The 21,520-nt window shown below is 41.8% G+C and overlaps 1 protein-coding gene across 1 annotated transcript in view; it reads right to left on the bottom strand.

Moving 5' to 3' along the window:
- The window catches only part of LOC127572582 (dynein axonemal heavy chain 6-like), a 320,765-nt gene that overhangs the window by 90,530 nt on the left and 208,715 nt on the right, over positions 1-21,520 (bottom strand). Inside the window, 2 exon segments of the mRNA XM_052019999.1 lie at positions 17,055-17,122; positions 17,532-17,696. Of these exon segments, the coding sequence (XP_051875959.1) occupies positions 17,055-17,122; positions 17,532-17,696 (233 nt within the window).

Here is a 21,520-nt window from a genome sequence, read left to right on the forward strand (position 1 = left end):
CAAAGTCCATTGTAATACAAAGTTGGTCATAGTGTTGCCGTACTAAGGTAATGATTAGAATTGAGCAGGTTGGTTCAAGGACCAAATGGTTGAAGGGAAGTAACTGTTCTTGAACCTGGTGGTGTGGGACTTCAGGCTTCTGTACTTCCTGCCAATGGGAGCCATGAGAAGATGGTGGGGATCTTTGATGTTAGATGTTGCCTTCTTGAGGCAGTGTCTCATGTGGATACCATATTGGAAGCGGGAGTCTTTTAAAAGTGAAATAGTAAGAATTCAGAGCCAAGGTATTCTGTGAGGAATAAGGGGATGATGGCAAGTCCAGGGAACACTGGATGTCAAAGGATACTGACAGTTTAATAAAGAACAAATAGGAAGTGTGTGGTAAGAATGGATCAGTGGTACACTTTGGAAGGACAAACTTCAGGGCGGAGTACAGGGTGAATGGCAAGGTACTTGGCAGTGTAGAGGAGCAGAGGGATCTGGGGGTTCATATTCACAGTTCACTGAAAGTTGCCTCACAGGTGGATAGAGCAGTTAAGAAGGCCTATGGGATGTTAGCTTTCATAAGTTGTGGCATTGAGTTTAAGAGCCGCGAAGTGATGATGCAGCTTTACAAAACTCTGGTTAGACCACACTTAGAGTACTGTGTTCAGTTCTGGTCGCCGCATTATAGGAAGGATGTGAGGCGTTGGAGAGGGTGCAGAGGAGATTTACCAGGATGCTGCCTGGATTAGAGCGTATGGAATATGAGGAAAGGCTTAAGGTGCTAGGGCTTTATTCACTGGAAAGGAGGAGGATGAGAGGAGACATGATAGAGGTATATAAAATATTAAGAGGAATAGGTAGAGTAGACAGCCAGCGCCTCCTTCCCAGGGCACCAATGCTCAAGGCGAGAGGGCATGGCTTTAAGGTTATGGGTGGGAGGTTCAGGGGAGATGTCGGGGGAGGTTTTTCACCCAGAGAGTGGTTGATGCATGGAATGCACTGCCTGGGGTGGTGGTGGAGGCAGATACATTGGACAGGTTCAAGAGTTTGTTGGATAGGCACATGGAGGAATGTGAGATAGAGGGATATGCGGGAGGAAAGGGTTAGATAGTGTGAGGGTGGTTTGATGGATGGCACAACATGGTGGGCAGAAGGGTCTGTTTTGTGCTGTATGGTTCTATGGTTCTATGGTTCAGTGAAAATGGGTGATGTCCTTCAGGAGTAAAGAAAGAGTTAGAACATAGAACATAGAACATTACAGCGCAGTACAGGCCTTGTGCCGACATTTTATCCTGCTCTAAGATTTATCTAACCTTTCCCTCCCACATAGCCCTCCAGTTCTCTATCATTCATGTGTCTATCTAAGAGTCTCTTAAATGTCCCTAATGTATCTGCCCCCACAACCTCTGCCAGCAGTGTGTTCCACGCACCCACCACTCTCTGTGTAAAAAACTTACTCCTGACATCCCCCTTATATCTTCCTTCAATCACCTTAAAATTATGCCCCCTTGTGTTAGTCATTGTTGCCCTGGAAAAAAGTCTCTGACTGTCCACTCGATCTATGCCTCTTATCACCTTGTATACCTCTACCAAGTCACCTCTCATCCTCCTTCTCTCCAAAGAGAAAAGCCCAAGCTCACTCAACCTATCCTCATAAGACATACTCTCCAATCCAGGCAGCATCCTGGTAAATCTCCTCTGTACCCTCGCTGAAACGTCCACATCCTTCCTATAATGAGGTGATCAGAACTGAACACAATACTCTAACAAGTGTGGTCTAACAAGAGTTCTATAGAGCTGCAATATTACCTCGTGGCTCTTGAACTAAATACTCTGACTAATGAAGGCCAACACATCATACACCTTCTTAACCACCCTATTGACCTGCGCAGCAACCTTGAGGGATCTATGGATGTGGACCCCAAGATCCCTCTGTTTCTCCACACTGCTAAAAGTCCTGCCATTAACCTTGTATTCTGCCTTCAAATTCAGTCTCCCAAAGTGTATCACTTCGCACTTTTCCGGTTGAACTTCATCTGCCACTTCTCAGCCTAGGTCTGCATTCTATCAATATCCTGTTGTAATCTACAGCAACCTTCAACACTATCCACAACACCACCAACCTCTGTATCATCAACAAACTTAATAACCAACCCTTCCACATCTTCATCCAAGTCATTTATAAAAATCACAAAGAGCAGGGGTCTCAGAACAGGTCCCTGTGGAACACCACTGGTCACCGACCTCCAGGCAGAATACCCTCCATCTACCATCACCCTCTGTCTTCTATAAACGAGCCAATTCTGAATCCACAAAACCAGGTTTCCCTGGATCCCATATCTCCTGACCTTCTGAATGAGCCTTCCATGAGGAACCTTATCAAACGCCTTACTAAAATCCATGTACACCACATCCACTGCTCTACCTTCATCAATGTGCTTTGTCACATCCTCAAAGAATTCAATCAGGTTCGTGAGGCACAATCTGCCCCTTACAAAGCCATGCTGACTGTCCCTAATCAGCCTATGCTTCTCCAAATGCCCATAAATCCTGTCTCTAAGAATCTTCTCCAGGTTGTGGGGGAGAGGGCAATAAAGAGGGGCCATGCAATATCAGTGGCAGAGAAAATGAAGGTAAATGCCAAGGCATTTCATGGGTATATTAAGAGGGTAACTAGGGAAAGGGTGAGGCCCATTAGAAAACAAAGGGGCATCTGTACATGGATCCAGAGGATGTGGGCCAGGTTTCAAATGAATACTTTTCATCTGTGTTCACTAAGAAGAAAGACATTGTAGTTGGAGATTTCAGTTGGGATGGTGAAATTCTAGATTAAAAAGAAGGAATTAGATGCCTTAGCAAGCATAAAGGTGGATAACTCCTCAGGGCCTAATGAGAGATATCCCAGGCTGCTATGTGAGCAAGGGAAGAAATTGTTGGGGCCCTGATGGAGATATTTAAATCTCCACTGCCCACAGGTGAGGTGCCAAATGATTAGAAGGGCAGCAGGGCTGAGATAGGTAATTATAGGCCAGTTAGTTTAATGTAGTTGGTAGAGAAATTATTGGAAAAGTAATCTGAGGGACAGTATTAATCATCTCTTCGAAAGGCAGGGATTAATCAGGGACAGCCAGCATACCATAGAACCAAAGAACCATAGAACAGTACAGCACAATACAGGCCCTTCGGCCCACCATGTTGTGCCGACCTTTAAACCACGCCTAAGACTATCTTAAGTATGGATTAGTTAGTTGGAGATCCTGTTTGACTAATTTAGTGAGTTTCCTGAAGAGGTAATTAAATAGATGAGACTAGTTGGTTGATCATAGAGTTATAGAGCAATACAGCACAAATACAGGCTCTTTAGCCCAACACATCCATGCTGACCACAATGCCCACCCAGCTAGTCTGAATTTCCTGTGTTCAGCCCATATCCCTCTAAGCCCTACCCCTCTATATACCTATCCAAGTGCTTCTTAAATGATTCTATTATACCTGCTACAACCACTTCCTCTGGCAGCTTGTTCCATATATTCACCACCCTCTGTGTGGAAAAATTGCCCCTCAGGTCCCTTTTAAATCTTTCTCCTCTCACCCTAAACCTATGCCCTCTAGTTTTAGACTCACCTACCCTGGGGAAAAGACTGTTACCATCCATCTTATCTGTGCCTCTCATAATTTTAAACCTTCCTGTAAGGTTGCCCTTCATTCTCTTACATTCCAAGTAATAAAGTCCAAGCCTGCCCAACCCCTCCCTATAATTCACGTCCTCTTGTCCTGGAAACATACTCATAAATCTTTTCTGCACTCTTTCCAGTTTAACCATGTCTTTCCTATAACAGGGTGATCAAAACCAAGTCTGGCCTCACCAACAACTTATACAACTGCAAAGTAATGTCCCAGCTCCTATACTCAATACCCTGACTGATGGAGGCCAGCGTGCTGAATGCCTTTTTCATCACCCTGTCTACTGGGGACGCTGCTTTCATCAAACTATGCACTTGTACTGCTAGGTCCCTCTGTTCCATTACACTCCCTAGTGCCCTACCATTCTTAGTATGAGTCCTATGCTGATTTAATTTTCCAAAATGCATCACCTCACACTTATCTGTATTGAAATCCATTTGACACTCCTCCGCCCACTTCCCTAACTGATTCCCTGTAATCTACGATAACCTTCTTCACTATCAACGACACCTCCTAATCTTGTGTCATCCGCAAACTTACTGATGAAGCCTTGTACACTCGCATCCAAATCATTTATATAGATAACAAATAACAAGGGTCCCAACACCGACCCCTGCGGCACACCACTAGTCACCATTCCGAGAAACAACCTTCAACCACCACCCTCTGCTTCCTACCTCCCAGCCAATTTTGAATCCACCTAACAAGCTCTCCCTCGATTCCATGGGACCTAACCTCCCAGACCAGCCTACCATGTGGGACCTTGTCAAAGGCTTTGCTAAAGTCCAAATAGAGAATATCCACTGCCCTACCCTCATCTACCTTTTTGGTTACCTCTTCAAAAAACTCTAAAAGATTCATCAAGCACAGCTTTCCATGCACAAAGCCATGCTAACTCCTCCTAATCAGATTCTGTCGATCCAAATGCTGGTAGATCCTGTTGCTCAGAATTCCCTCCAGTAAATTCCCCACTACTAATGTCAGGCTGACCACCCTGTAGTTCCCTGGCTTGTCCTTGCTACCTTTCTTAAACAATGGAACAACATTAGCCACCTTCCAGTCTTTAGGTTGATGTAGTTTACACGGACTTCATTAAGGTCTTTGAGCAGGTTCCACAAGGAAGAATTGTCCAACAGGTCAGAATCCATGTGATCCAAGGCAATTTGGCAAAGTGGATCCAAAATTGCATTGGTAATATGAAATAAGCATGATGGTGGAGGTCTGCCTTCATAATTTCCAGGTTGTAACCAGAGGTGTAACACAAGGATCAGTGCTGGGTCTTTTGCTGTTTTATACATTAATGATTTAGATGTGAACGTAGGAGGTATGATATTTAAATTTGAAACATGAAAATTAGTGGTGCTGTGGAGAGTGAGGAGGGCAGTCTGGGGTACAGAATGATATTGATCATTTAATAATTGTCCAGGGCAACGGCAAATGGAATTTAATCCTAGTAAGTGTGAGGTGATGTATTTTTGGGGGGGGGGGGGGGGTAAGGGTGGTCAAGTAAGGGTAGGATATATACAAATGAATGGTAGGGCCCTAGGGAGTATTGAGGAAAAAAAAGCAAACTTGGTGTACAAGTCCAAGGATCCCTGAAGGTGGCAGCACTGGTGGATGGAGTAGTGGAGAAAGCATACAGGATGCTTGTCTTCATTAGTTGGGGCATACACTCTAAGTGCAGGAAGGTCTTGGTAAAACTTTATAAAACACTGATTAGGCCATAGCTGGAATATTGTGTGCTGTTCTGGTTGCCATACTATAGGAAAGATCTGATTGCACTCAGGAGGAGATTCAACAGGATGTTGCCTAGGATGGAATGATTCAGTTATGAGGAGAGACTGGATAGATTAGTTTTTTTCCTTGGAGCAGAAGAATCTGAGGGGGAACTTCACAAAGGTATGCAAAATTATGAGAGGCGTAGACAGGGTAGAAACTTTTCCCCAAGGCAGATGTGTCTAATACCAGAAGGCATAGGTTTAAGGTGAGGAGAAAGAAGATTAGAGGTGATCTAAGGAAGAATTTGTTCACCCAAAGGATGGTTACAATCTGGAATGCACTGCCTGAGAAAGTGGTGGATGCAAGTACTTTCACAGCATTTAAGAAGCATCTGGGCGAGCACTTAAATTGCCATGAGATAGTGGGCTATGGACCAAATGCTGGTAGGCGGGATTAGTATAGATAGGTATCTGATAGTCAGCATAGTGGCTGTGCTGTATTGCTCTATGACTCTAGGACTCTATAGTTATAAAAACTAGTTCATCAAGAGTGACTGATTCAGCAATTGCACCCTCAATTTTTTTATGTCTACTTTTACCCAATGAATAATTTCTTTATAGAATTACTCTCATGTGAAGCAAGAAATTGCCACATAGAAAATGGGAAGTGTTCTGGAAATTACACAAAGGCAAGGTGAACTGTAAGGCTACCAATCCTTCCTTTTCTGAAAATATTATTTTAAATAAGTCCAGTAGCAAAAATAACTGTTAAAAATTAAATATTTATATAATACATTCTATGTTAAAAACCTAGTAAAATAGGAGCAGGAGTGGTCATTCAGCCATTTGATCCTGCTCTGCCATTTAAAATGATCATGGTTCATACTGGTCATAATTGTTCAACTTGTGAAGCCTGTGGGTTTATGCACTGACTCTTCAGCAGAAAGAGAATCAACAATTTGTTCAGGATGTCAAGGAAGGAATGTTGTCTTTATTTTTTTCAGTGAAGCATTGCAAGAACATTTTTTTCCAGAATGCCTAACCTTTATCCACTTTACAAGATTTTCCATCAATCACAATGCAGCATCACAGATTTTGCTACTGATCTCACACTTTGCTCTTATTGCTGCTTTCAGAATTATCATTCAGAATATTCTGTTGCTAATCCATTTCAAATTAACTTCATTTCACCATTTTGCCAAGTGCTTTCACATTTTAAACTTCCCTGCACACATCTGGATTAATGGATTAATTGTGGCACTGATCTCTGGAACACAAATGCATGATTTCATAAAAAGTAAAAAAGTCATTTGATGCTTCATTGAATACTGTACTGGCTGATGAAATTAACATCAAGGCATTCACTTCAGGGCAACAACATCTTGCAGCACACATATGTTTATTAACCACACTTGTCATGATCCATAAGGCACATGACGATAAGGGAAAGAAATTGACTTCAGTATCTACATACATTTATGGTTGCATAGAGCTAGACAATCAATTAGCATAAAGCATAAAGCAACTGAAGGAATGCCACAAACTATATTCATCATACCAGACCACAAGTAAATATTACAGAAAGAGCAGAGAGTAAAAAATGTCAGATATCTTGCCTTTCATTTCAGATTTAGCAATTTCTATTTGATGAAATATTGCTGGCTTTATGCAAATCTTTTAAAAGCAGCAGCAAGAAATATGATTGAATTTGTAACATTATACTGTAGAAGCTATTAACAATGACTGGATGTACATTTCTGCTGCTTTTTATAACTTGTAATTTTTGAAGATGTATTGAATACTGTAAATAATATTATGAGATAAAAAATCATGTGAGCCCTTTTTTGAACTGACAATAGACGATGAAAGCAGATCAAGCTCTCTAGATGGAGGAGGAGGATGGGAGTTTGGGTTGGTGGTGGAAGCAGGGCAGAGTGGGGAAGGGGGGAGAGCAAGGATGGGGATGACGTGCTTCATGCATTGCATGTAATAAAAGCTACAAGAAAAAACTATACAGAAAAGCTCATGAATCAATTGTGGAGGAGATGAGAGGGGAAATAAAGCTACATTTCAAAAAGATAATGAACGTGATTTCCTTGTGGCTTCTCTTGCTTAAAAGGTTTATTTTATGCACATTAAATGAATTCTGGGAAGAGGGGAAGAAACCAAATTGGATATTCTCAAAAAGGGACAAAAGAAGGATTGCAATGCACATGCCATGCACAATACAGACAGCACATTAACTTAAGCTGCATAGAGTTATACAACATGGAAACAGGCTCTTTGGCACTTAGTCCATTCCAATTAAGATACCTTACTGAGCTAGTCCCATTGCCTGCACTTGGCCTTTATCCCTCTAAACATTTTCTATCCACATACCTGCTGAAATGTCTACTAAATTTTGTAATTGTACCCACCTCAACCACTTCCACTGGTAGCTCGTTCCATATACCCACCACATTTGCCTCTCAGGTCCGCTTTAAATCTTTCCCCTTTCACCTTTAAATTTTTAAAAAATTATTTAAAAAATTTTATTTACAGCATGGTTACAGGCCCTTCCAGCCCAATGAGTCTGCGCTGCCCATTTTAACCCCAAATTAACCTACCCGTAGTCTTTGCAATGTGGGAGGAAACCGGAGCACCCGGGGGAAACCCACGCAGACACGGGAGAACGTACAAACTCCTTACAGACAGTGACGGGAATTGAATCCCGATCGCCAGTGCTGTAATAGTGTCGTGCTAACCGCTACACTACCATGCTGCCCTAAACCTATGCCTTATAGTTTTAGACTTGTCTAGCCTGCAAAAAGCACTGTGACCATCCACCTTATCTATGCCCTTCATGATTTTATAAACATCTATAAGTTCACTCCTCAACCTCCTTCGCTGCAGGGAAAACAGTCCCAGTCTATCCAGTCTCTCCTTATAACTCAAGCCTCCAGTCCCGGCAACATCTATGTGAATCTTTTCTGCATCCTCTCTAGCTCAGTCACATCCTTCCTATAGTATGGCAACCAGAACGGCACACAATATTCATATACATGAGTTCTGTGTGTAGTCAGTACTGTGTTTTTTATTAGCTTGTTGCTTTACCTGAGATGCTATTTTTATATGTGTCTAGCGCCTGTTAAACATACTCTGCAGTTGTTACAGGGGAGAATGTGAAGTGTTGATGGATGTTGTGGAGCTAGTTCTGATCTGGGAGACAGACAAGAATGGAAAAACACAGGAGAGTATGAGCTTCATTGTTCTTCAGTATTTTCTTCAGTGTTCTTTGGAGGACATAATAGAGGAAGAGAAGTACAAAGTAAAAGCGATGTCGTATATTTGCAATACATCAGGAGGCTCTCTCAATGCACACTGATAAGGTACTAGAAGGATACAATTGTGGAGTTCAATGGCAGGAGTACAGACCCCAGGAGTTAAGTTCAATGATGCCACACGTGTGGTGAAGCTCAAAGAATATATTTAGAACCATAGAACAATACAGCACAATACAGGCCCTTTGGCCCACCATGTTGTGCCGCCCTTCAAACCACACCTAAGACTATCTAACCACTTCCTCTCACATATCCCTCTATTCTAAATTCCTCCATATGCTTATCTAACAATCTCTTGAACTTGACCAACGTATCAGCCTCCACCACCACCCCAGGCAACGCATTCCATGCACCAACCACTCTCTAGGTGAAAAACCTCCCTCTGACATCTCCCTTGAGCTTCCCACCCATTACCTTAAAGCCATGTCCTCTTGTTTTGAGCATTGGTACCCTGGGAAAGAAGCGCTGGCTGTCCACTCTATCTATTCCTCTTAATATCTTGTATACCTTATCATGTCTCCCCTCATCTTCCTTCTCTCCAATGAGAAAAGCCCTAGCTCCTTTACTCTCTCCTCATAATCCATACTCTCTAATCCAAGCAGCATCCTAGTAAATCTCCTCTGTACCCTTTCCAACGCCTCCACATCCTTCCTACAATGAGGTGACCAGAACTGGACATAGTATTCTAACTGTGGCCTAAGCAGAGTTTTGTAAAGCTGCATCATTACTTCGTGACTCTTAAACTCGATCCCACGACTTATGAAAGCTAACATCCCATAAGCTTTCTTAACTACCCTATCCACCTGTGAGGTGACTTTCAGTGATCTGTGGATATGAACCCCCAGATCCCTCAGCTCCTCTACACTGCCCAGAATCCTGCCATTTACCTTGTACTCCACCTTGGAGTTTGTCCTTCCAAAGTGTACTACCTCACACTTCTCTGGATTGAACTCCATCTCCATCAGCCCAGCTCTGCATCCTATCAATATCCCTCTGTAAGCTTCGAGAGCAAAGGACGCATTCTATCAACTGTGCTGGTCAGTGTGTCATCTTCCCAACTTCATCTTCCAATACACTCTATCAACCACAACTTCGATATAACATCATGCAATCCACCAGCCTTCAAACATTTAGCACTTCTGCAAAGCTCACATTAATCTTCTTTTTGTTAGGCAGTACCTCGGGATGAGGATAACTTGCTTCCACTCCAATTCTGTAGAGTCTGAGACATTGAAGAGCGCAATGTGGAACATCTGGACACTGCCACAGGTGGGCATGACTTGCTTGGTGGGGTGCATGGGAGGGGAGCTTGGTTGCTCCTTCAGCTATTAATGTTGGGCTTCTGTGTGCTCCCAATGCAGACTCAAGTTCTATCCCGTGAGCTCCTTCTCCCTTTGAGCAAAGTTTCATCAACTAGAAATTGCCAAATCTAAAACGAAAGGCAAGATATCTGACATTTTTTATCCCTCTTGACTCTTAACGTAATATTTACTTGTGGCCTGCTATGATGAATATAGTTTGTGGCATTCCTTCATTTGCTTAATGCTTCATGCCAGTGGATTGTCTAGCTCTATGCAATCATAACTGTATGTTAATACTGAAGTCAATTTCTTTCCCTTATTGGCATGTACCTTATGGATCATGATAAGTGTAGTTAATAAACATTTATGTGCTGCAAGAGGTTCTTGCCCTGAAGTGAATGCCTTGTTCTTAATTACATCAGCTAATACAGTATTCAATAAAGCATCATGTCTTTTTTATTATTTCCAAAAATTCATGCTTTTGTATTCCAGAGATCAGTGTCACAATTAATCCACTAATCCACATGTGTGCAGGAAAGTTTAAAATGTGAAAGGATTTTGCAAAAGGGTGAAATGCAGTTGAATTGAAATGGATTGGCAGCAGACTGGACCAGAACTTCCTTGGAGTCAGCGTGGGATGTTGCATTTTCTCAAGGTAGTTTTGAGAATATCCTTGAATCATTTTCTCTGTCTATCCCATAATCTCCCAATTAGTCATTGGGCCATACATCATGGTAAAAGGCCCTTTGGCCAAACTGGTCCATGCCGACCAAGATACCTAAGATAAGTTAGGTTCATGACTTGCCTGACATTCTGAAGCAAATGTAAGTTAGCCACAGGTTTCCACGGATAGCCAAAATTGAGAAAGATGGATCACAGCCTTAATCAATTAGGGAGTCAAAGGCTTCAGTAATGTCAAAAAAGGCCAAGCATAGTAATTGCTTCTGCTCCCTGTATTTCTCTTGTTATTGTGCAGTGAAATTTCTCACTCCTCTATGCCTCTAGAGGTGTGTGTAGGTTCCACAGAGTGATTAGGAGAGCTATTCTTGAGCCACTGGGAGAAAGCACTTGAGAGAACCCTGCCAATGACTTTTGTTACAAACCAGCAACAAAAGAAACACTCCGAGTCATGTGACAAGTGTTAAAAACTACTTAATTAATAACTACTTATGACAATAAGAAAACTAAAGTAAAAATGTTAAACCTTGAACATTAACCCCAAAACTAAACTCGTTGTGTGTGTGTGGCAAAGTCCCAAACTCTAAGTCCAGGAATGGTTCTTAAAGTTCAGTTCAGCAAGCCATAAGGTGAAACATGAGCAAAGGCTTCTTCAACAACCACCGTTGTCTGAAGATAAAACATAGATGTAGAGAGAACATAAAGAGTAATTATGAAATCCAAATGTTCCACCATGGAACCCAAACGACACCTCAGAGTTTACTCGGTAGTGACTTCCTCACCCCGAAAAGCATCCGAATCGTGGCACAACAAAGTGAACTCCACCAGATTACTCCCAATTTCCATACGTGGATTGCAGTGACAGACACAGTTATTGTTTCTCATCCATCGATAGAGAAAACTAGCAGGCTGGTCTCTCTCTCTCTTTTCTCTGTCTCTCTCCCTCTTTTCTCTGTCTCTCTCCTGACTGACTACTTCAACAACGTCATTCCATCCTTTATCTTTGGTTGACGTCAGCATGCCATACACACACCACTATGCTCTATCTTAAAGGGACATTCACCAATAGTAACGTAGTCCATAACACTTTCCTTACATTATACAGAATCTTTTCTTTCAGATAATCTGAAGTAAGCCATGAGGTTTGGAGATTCATGACTGGAGTTTCTCACTGCCAAGTTTTAGAACTTCAGCAGGGAAACCCGTTTACTCCCAAGGCCTTGTTAATTCCCAGATATCATACGGTCTTCTCAACTCATTATTAGGCAGAGATGGCAGCGATATAGGGCCTGACATTTTGCTGTGGGATGGATTCTATGGTCTTCATGTAAAAGGCAGAGTCATGTCTATGAAGATCTTTGCAGAGTGGGAAAAAAAACAATAAACTGCTAGTGGAACTCAGTGGGTCGAGCAGTGTCTGTGGGTTGTGTTTCCTTCCAGTGGGTGATGATTACCTCCCTTTCCTTCATCCATATCTTGCAGCTTGCATACCTACCAGGCACATCATTCAGGCAGATAGTCCACACATACAATTTTTTCAATTTTGCAAGACATGGACTGTAAGCAGCAGTAGCTAACTGGTGGAATCGTCCATCACCTTATTCCATAAGGAGACAGTGCTTCCCATCATTAAAGTGGCTGTTAATGAGTCTTAGGTCATCTGTAGAACTGAAAGCATAGAAGATGATGACTGATGTCTCAGTTTCCATTACTGGATGTAAAAGACACCCAACCTATGGATGCTGCAGTGTGGGTGCAACTGTCTTGTGCAGAGCCTTGGAAGTGAACCATTAATTGTAGACTCTGCACTCACTTTGTGGGATATAAGCAACAACAATAGAAATCAGTAACCAAGCTGCATCTAAACACCAGTAGTACTTCCCAAAAACTACAATATCTACCACCAAGAAGGACAAGGACAGCAGGAGCATGAGAACACCACCACCTACAAGTCCAACTTCAAGTCATGCATGATACTGACTTGGAAATATGTTGTTATTAGTTTACTGTTATTGAGTTTAAATCCTGGAATCCCTCACCCTAGAGCACTGTGGAAGTAACTTCATCAAAAAGACAAGTGACTCACCTACAATATATCATGGGTAACTAGGGATGGGCCTTACAATGACACCTATAGCCTGAAAATTAAATAAACTCCAAAGAAAAATAGTTGATGTTTCCATTTAAATCACACCAATGGGAACTACTTGAAATGAACTCATATCAGGTTGTTGAAATTGAGAGGGTATTCACTAGAGTACTGATGCCTAATTTGGCAACAAAGGCTCGAATCAGCATTACTACCTGATTGACTTCATGCTCTGCACACTTCCAAGAAGTGTCAGCTGCACATAATCTAAGCAACTCAAGGCTGGTGTAACCCATGACAGGAATACATCCTGCCTGTCAGTTACTTTATTGAAATCAATTCTGTACCTGAAGCACCAAGCAATGGATGCTGCAGAGCCAAATTTTACAGACTGGATTATCAATGATTACCTCTGTAGTGACAGCACATAGAATTGGAGGGGAAAATCTAAGGAAATGCAGTGCCTCACCTAGAACATAGAACACTACAGCACAGTACAGGCCCTTTGGCCCACAATGTTGTGCCGACATTTTATCCTGCTCTAATATCTATCTAACCCTTCCCTCCCACATAACCCCCCATTTTTCTATCATTCATGTGTCTACCTAAGAGCCTCTTAAATGTCCCTAATGTATCAGCCCCCACAACCTCTGCAAGGAAGTGCATTCCACGCATCCACCATCCATCTCTGTGTAAAAAACTTACCCCAACATCCCCTTTATACCTTTCTCCAATCACCTTAAAATTATGTCCCCTCATGTTATCCATTGTCACACAGGGAAAAAGTCTCTGACTGTCCACTCGATCTATGCCTCTGATCATCTTGTACACCTCTATCGAGTTATCTCTCATCCTCCTTCACTCCAAAGAGAAAAGCCCCAGCTCACTCAACCTATCCTCATAAGACATGCTCTCCAATCCAGGTAACGTCCTGGTAAGTCTCCTCTGCACCCTCTCTAAAGCTTCCACATCCTTCCTATAATGAGGTGACCAGAAATGAACACAATACTCCAAATGTGACCTGTTTAATAAAATTCCTGAGGAAGGAGATAGAGAGCTTAGTGGAATGGTGTCATGACAACAACCTTTCCCTCAATATCAACAAAACAAAAGAGCTGGTCATTGACTTCAGGAAAGGGGGCAGTGTACATGCACCTGTCTACATCAATGGTGCTGAGGTCGAGAGAGTTGAGAGCTTCAAGTTCCTGGGAGTGAACATTACCAACAGCCTGTCCTGGTCAAATCACATAGAAGCCACGGTCAAGAAAGCTCACCAGCACCTCTACTTCCTCAGGAGGTTAAAGAAATTTGGTTTGTCCCCTTTGACTCTCACCAACTTTTACAGATGCACCATAGAAACCATCCTACCTGGATGTATCACAGCGTGGCACAGCAACTGCTCTGCCCAGGACCGCAAGAAACTGCAGAGAGCTGTGGACACAGCCCAGAGCATCACGGACACCAGCCTCCCCTCCTTGGACTCTGTCTTTACCTCTCGCTGTCTTGGTGAAGCAGCCAGCATAATCAAAAACCCCACCCACCCGGGACATTCTCTCTTCTCTCCTCTTCCATTGGGTAGAAGATGCAGGAGCCTGAAGGCACCAGACTTAAGGACAGCTTCTACCCCACTGTGATAAGACAATTGAACAGTTCCCTTATACAATGAGATGGACTATGACCTCACGATCTACCTTGTTGTGACCTTGTGCCTTATTGCACTGCACTTTCTCTGTAGGTGTGACACTTTACTCTTATTGTTTTTACCTGTGCTACATCAATGCACTCTTTACTAACTCAATGTAACTGCACTGTGTAATGAATTGACCTGTACGATCGGTTTGTAAGACAAGCTTTCCACTGTACCTCAGTACAAATGACAATAATAAACCAATACCAATACCAATTCAAATGAGTCTGCTTATGATTCTATCAATATGGGAACTTCATGAAGGGCTTTTCCACACAGCCACCAACATCTTGAATATGTTGGATATAGGTAAATTACCAGATCCATGGAATTGGATAGCATGGTGCCTTTCTTTAAGTGCTTCACAATTCAGTTTTGATTTTAACTGGAGTAGATAATGCTAGAGATTATTTCTAGTTGAAAATATGCCAGAAGTGAAATTGGCCTGTGTGCTAATCATGTTGGTGCATTTGATATTAGTCCCGGCATCAGGCTTTCACCAACTAATAACATGACTCGATTATACCCATGTCAACAAAATTGGAGCAAATAGTTGCACACTACAAGGATCAGTCTCAGTAGAATGAGCAGCACACTGCAATAGATTACTGCTTTTTCACTAATTAAAAAAAACTATACTGGCAGGAAGAAACCTGACTTGGCAGCTTAATGAATGACAATAGGCTATTCAAACATTTTCTACAGTCCACAGATTGCGCTAAAAATTAAGGTGAATATATTTCCAGCACTTTGCTTCTGAGATGACCATTCCATGGTTAGCTCAGTGGTGAGTCCACAGTTTGCACTCCATTACTAGAGGAAGCATTTGCTGGTCATTGCTGCATCAAAGGCAACCTAGCCATTTCATCTGGGAAGAAATTATTTAATTGCCCTTGAATTCAGGAAACTTAAACAGTTTGCATTTTGAGCACTGTGGTTTTCCAGCATTTCCCATGATCCAGCCAACCATTCATTCAGGGCTTCCCTTAATAACCTGCAAAATCACAACATGCATCCTATTATGAATCCCATCAATAGTTCCCTCATGGTGAATGCCATGTCCTGGGAATTATACAATGCCCATACTGCTGGCCATTTACAGCGGCTGGCAATGCCTGGAGGGATAGATTCAGAGGATAAGGATAATCATCTGCTTTCCTGGGTACTCACATTAGTGCACATTCCAACCACCGCAGATGAACACAGACAAAATGAGAGCTATGTAAGTATCGGGATGAGAGCAGAAAACCCCTTAGGTCCCTCAAAGGTGAGATTTTGTTACCTGCAACAGTCCAAGATGGCTTGCATAGTGAAGATGGCTAAGTCAAGCAGATGCAGAGACTTCACTCTCATCTGCTATATGTTATATAACTTTGCCAACTAAAGACAGCAAGTGCTGCAGGAGAAGAGAAGCAAGGAGACCCAGAGACCGAGGATATGAGGTGGAGACTGAATAACAGCAAAAGAGCAGCAGTAAGAAAGAAAAGGCTACAAAGGGAACATCCATGCTCAACATCTGTAGCTACATCTCCCAGCTGAAAAAAGAAGTCAGGCATTGGCCACAAGAGGTACAAGGTATTAGTCCTATACAGAGACACAACTTTCATTGAAGGGTGCAAAACCAAAATCCCCATTGCAAATTGAAGTGACTCTCTCCACAATACAATTGGTAACATCAACACATCACACCAATAATCAACTGGATGAGCACAGATGGCTCATCTCCTGCTCTGCAGTTCCAACTGCACTGAACATAACAGATGAAGGAATTAATCTTTGATTAATATACTTAACTGGTGTATTTCTCGATGAGTGCCCTATCATTTAAAGAACTTGAACCTCTGGAAACAATACATTTTCTGTGACTTTCTCCATTCTGCAGATCATGAGGTCACAACGTTTCTTTTAGCAATGCTCCAATGTGTGGTGACTCTCAAGTCTGGAGGAAATTCTTATAGTGGATCTGTGAATTTCCTGACACTCCAGGGAGCAGACTTTTCTCCTTGACCAAGACTTGTACATCTTCTTGAGTGAATCTGGGAGCAGCCTTTCTCCTCTTTGGCAACAATATTGTGTATTGTTGCTGTGTGGTTGCCTTGGGAATAGTGCCTTTAAGGGCAAACGTCCTTCCCTGATTGCTGTGCAACAAAGAGTTGGGAAATGCACTGCACAAAATTGGGAGAGATCCTGCTTTAGTAATTGCTTCTTGGTATAAGCCATACTAACACTGTCCTACACTGGATTTTGGTCAAATTTGTGAATTTTGTTTACAGAGGACTTAATTGGCTGCTGGTGCAAAAAAACACACATTTTAGCACACCAAAAACTGCATATCATAGCAGAACTTTGCATAACGCCATGACTGAATTAGTTCACACTTAATGAGATAATTAATTAGATAAGCACTGTACACAATTGTACTTTCATAGTTCAACCTCTAACAATTATTTTTTGTTCTAATGGCATTGTGAAATCAGTCCATAAAATCATTGAAGCCTAAATTATAGAAAATAGATTCAGAGAATGTTTTAATAATGGAAATATAACTGCACCCTGGAAAAGTGTTACATCATAAATAGCAAGGAACCATACCTCAGCAGCTGATCTTCCAAACCAGATTTGGTCACAGTGAAGTTGATGACAGTGACCTTTATACATACCTGAAGTAATAAAAATTATAAAAATGTTAAATGTAGAGTGACAGATATTCATTTCCATTATTTCTTAAAATCATTGCTCCAATATTTTGCATTAACATTTTCTTGAAGTTATGAAGCAGGATAATATCTGAAAGATTAATACTCAGAATGAACATGCAATTCTGTATTGTAAGTATTCAGACACAGTGAGAGATGCAATGTCTTTACTTGCTCACGTAACTGACAAAACTCATCATCTTGGTTCACCTGTGAAGAATAGGCACATATAAAAAACAAAGGCCTATAAATGCCTAAAACCATACTTAAGATAAATCATGTAACATCTTTGTTCATATATGTTTAATCATTGTCCAGCAGATGTCACTGCCTATAGCAAAAGAAGGAAGTAAGAAAGAAAAATCTCAGATACCTCGGGCAGATAGTGTGGATTGGACATTTTGGTTGTCATGTAAAATTTGAAGTTTCTGTCATAATCAATGTCTGTATCTCCCAAACGCATAAGTAACCTGCCACCTGTCATAAATGTTTGATTTAGAAGAATAGGTTCCAGGGCTGGGTCCAAGCTTTCTCTCAGCTGCAATATAAAAACAAAATATTGAGTCAGCAAACAAATAAATGATAGCTGCTACGATCTGATGGTAGGGAAATACAGATACCAGCAGATATCCAAAGGTGTAACTCATACTGAGTCGGAACCAGATTCAGAAGGCCAAATCAGTCAGTTCACTCCACTATGAACACAGTAGCAGAGCCAAGACTTGCTGGGATTTTCCAGCATTATGCTAGGAAAATGTCTCTGGGATCCCATGCCAAGTCAAAACCTGCAGAGGATTAATCACTCCATTGATTGAATGGAGATTGTAGGGCAAAGAATTAGGAGGCAAAATAGAAGGTAATATTAAACTGGTTTTTAGTCTTACTTCAGTTTAATGCTACTAAATACTTGTATTTATGTGTGTCTCATTAACTTTTTTATTTCAGAAGTAATCAATTATTTATTTCTCAAGTTTAACAGTTTCTAATGTCTAAATGTCAAAGGCATTTGAAAATAACTAAAATAGATTTTAGATCAGCTTAGGTGAGGGCAGGACTTTACCAACTTCAAAGGCTTTCAGTGGCACAGCTTCTTTACTGCATTGCCCGATGCCCTGTTACCACTCAAGCCACAGGAATATGAGATGCTGAGGGCCAGCAAGATTTATATCAGGTAAGTATGGGCACGGTAAGTATAATTTCAGATGGAGCTAACGACCGAGGGAGAATTGAGAGGGTGATGAGAAGAGGATTATTCTTGGGATAGCAAGGGGAAGTTTGGGTTTGGGGTTGGGCTTTGGGAGACAACCAATAGTCAGCATGGGTTTATGGTTTTAATACTGAACCGGCTCCTCCTGACTTCACAACAGTTGCATTTGTTTGAAAACTTATCTTAGTGTAGAGGTTTACAGTGGTTCCTTTACCTACTGCCAATTAGGCAAGATGTAGGCCTTGCTTTCCTGTATGCACAATGATGTTAATCCCTAATTTGCATAAGAAGTGGAGGTCCAAGCATAAGCATTATTACAATGTAGTGGCTGGCGCATTTCTGATTCATTCTCACTAATCAGAAAATTGGTAGTGTTGTTGATGGTGAGAAGAGTAGTTTTAGGCTAGAGAATGATATTGGTCAACTGGTAAACTGGGCAGGGCAATGGCAGATGGAATTTAATCCTGATAAGTGTGAGATGATGCATTTTGGGAGATCTAATAAGGGGCATATGCTGTGAATGGTAGGGCCCTAGGGAAAACAAAGGAACAAAGGGGCATTAGTGTACAAGTCCAAAGATCCCTGAAGGTGGCAGCCTTCATTGCTACCGAGGTAAAGAATGCAAACAGGATGGAGACATAAGAGATTGCAGGTGCTGGAATCTTTCGCAAAAAAAAACAAACTGCTGGAAAAACTCAATGGCTCAAGCAGCATCTGTGGAAGCAAAAGAATGGATGGCTCTTGTCTCACCCCTCCCTCTCAGCTCTTAAAACTGGCTATCTTCCCTCTACACTCTCAGTCCTGATGCCAGGGTCTCGACTTGAAATGTTAATCATCCCTTTGCCACTTCAGATGCTGCTTGACCACTGAGTTCCTCAGCAGTTTGTTTTAAGGCACACAGGATGTTTGTCCTCATTAGCCGGGTCATTTTGTATAAGAGCAGGGAGTATTTGGTACAACTTTATAAAATAATGGTTAGGCCACAGCTGGAACATTGTGTGCAGATCTGGTGAGGGTGCTGGAGAGGGTGCAGAAAAGATTCACCAGGATATTGCTTGTCAATGGAATGTTGCAGTTATGAGGAGAAACTGGCTAGGCTGGGTTTGTATTCCTTGCAACAGAGGAGGCTGAGCTGAAGAGAGTGGGGGAGTGTGGCTGTTAGAGGCATACAAAGTTATGAGAGGTATAGATAGGGTTGACAATAAGAATTTTTTCCCCATTGTAGTGGTTTCCAAAACCAAAGTTTAAGGTGACGATCTAAGGAAGAAATTTTTTTAATTTTTCCATCTGGAAGATGGTTGCAATCTGGAACACACTGTTTAAGAAGGAGATGAAGGCAGGTGTTCTCACAACATTTAAGAATCATTTGGATGAGCACTTGAATCGCCAAGGTATAACAGGCTGCAAGGCTAAGTGTGGGGACTTTATCTGCCAGCCACGTTAGAAGTCCAGGTGTGTGTTTGGTGGTTGGAAAGGCATGCAGCATCTTTTAATTTTCAGACTTTGCTAGCTAATGGATACAACTTTGCATTTCTTGACATGCATTATGTATGTGTTTATATGTTTGTATTCATACAATTTAGAATATAAAATCAAATACATTACATTCGTAAATAAAATTTTGTGTGTGGGTGTGTTGGAGATTTCCTGTGGCACAGCTACAGGTTAGCAGAATAATGCACTTTTCGAAAGGGTAGAGATTGAACCATGGGGCAGATCAGGCTTATGGCCTGATACCAGCTCATCTGACCTCTCCTCTATTCCATTCCTGGACTCATCATTGAGTCTACAAGCATTCTGTAATGAATTGAGTTAGCCCTTCAGCTTCACACCTGCCACAGATGGCACACCTACAGTGGCTAAATTCATATATGAAAGATCACTATCCTTCACTAGAAAGACATAGAACAGTACAGCACAGGAACAGGCCCTTCAGCCCATGATGTTGTGGCGAACTAATTAAACTAGTAATTAAATGCCTACGTAAACTAGACAACTCATTTTAAAAAAAAACATTATTTTGATTGTTTTAATTAATGTGTGCCAGTTAATTATGTCTTTAAGTAATTTAATTTTTTTTTGATTTTTTTTTAACATGTCCCTGATTATCAGGCACCTTTGGAAGCAATGAAATGGCCTTTGACAGCATAAGCAGATTGAAGGCCATAAAAACATTCTATGTGCAGGGCCTTGGGTCAAGTTACCCAAGGTATACTCACTGCTTGTAGCCAACTCTGCTGCACATAAAAGTCATGATGTTGAGTTCTTAAGGCTGTTAGGAGCCAGTCTAATGTGAGGTAACGTTCACAAGATCATAAGACAAAGGAGCAGAAGTAGGCCATTCAGCCCTTCGAGTCTGCTCCGCCACTTCACCATGAGCTAAATTATTCTCCCATCTAGCCCCAGTTCCCGGCCTTTTCCTCATATCCCTTGATACCCTGACTAATTAGTTACCTATCAATCTCCTCCTTAAACACCCCCAATGATCAGGCCTCCACAGATGTATGTGGTAACAAATTCCATAAATCCATGACCCTCCGGCTAAAGAAATTTCTCCTCATCTCTGTTTTAAATGGGTACCCTCTAATTCTAAGACTGTGCCCTCTTGTCCTGGACTCACCCACCAAGGGAAACAACTTAGCTACATCTACTCTGTCCAATCCTTTCAACATTCGAAATGTTTCTATGAGGTCCCCTCTCATTCTTCTATACTCCAATGAATACAGTCCAAGTGCCGACAAACACTCCTCGTATGTAAGCCCTTGCCTTCCGGGAATCATCCTCGTAAATTTTCTCTGAACCCTCTCCAACATCAGTACATCCTTTCTAAGATAAGGGGCCCAAAACTGCACACAGTATTCCAAATGAGGTCTCACCAGTGCCCCATAGAGCCTCATCAACACCTCCTTACTTTTATACGCTATTCCTCTCGAAATGAATGCCAATATAGCATTCGCTTTCCTTACTGCCGATCCAACCTGGTGGTTAACCTTTAGGGTATCCTGCATGAGGACCCCCAAGCCCCTTTGCACTTCTGAATTTTGAATTTTCTCCCCATCTAGATAATAATCTGCCCTTTTATTGCTTCTTCAAAAATGTACAACTGCACATTTCTCAACTTTGTATCTCATCTGCCATTTCTTTGCCCACTCTCC

This window comes from Pristis pectinata, chromosome 7 (genome assembly GCF_009764475.1).
Source record: "Pristis pectinata isolate sPriPec2 chromosome 7, sPriPec2.1.pri, whole genome shotgun sequence".
Lineage (NCBI taxonomy): Eukaryota > Metazoa > Chordata > Chondrichthyes > Rhinopristiformes > Pristidae > Pristis > Pristis pectinata.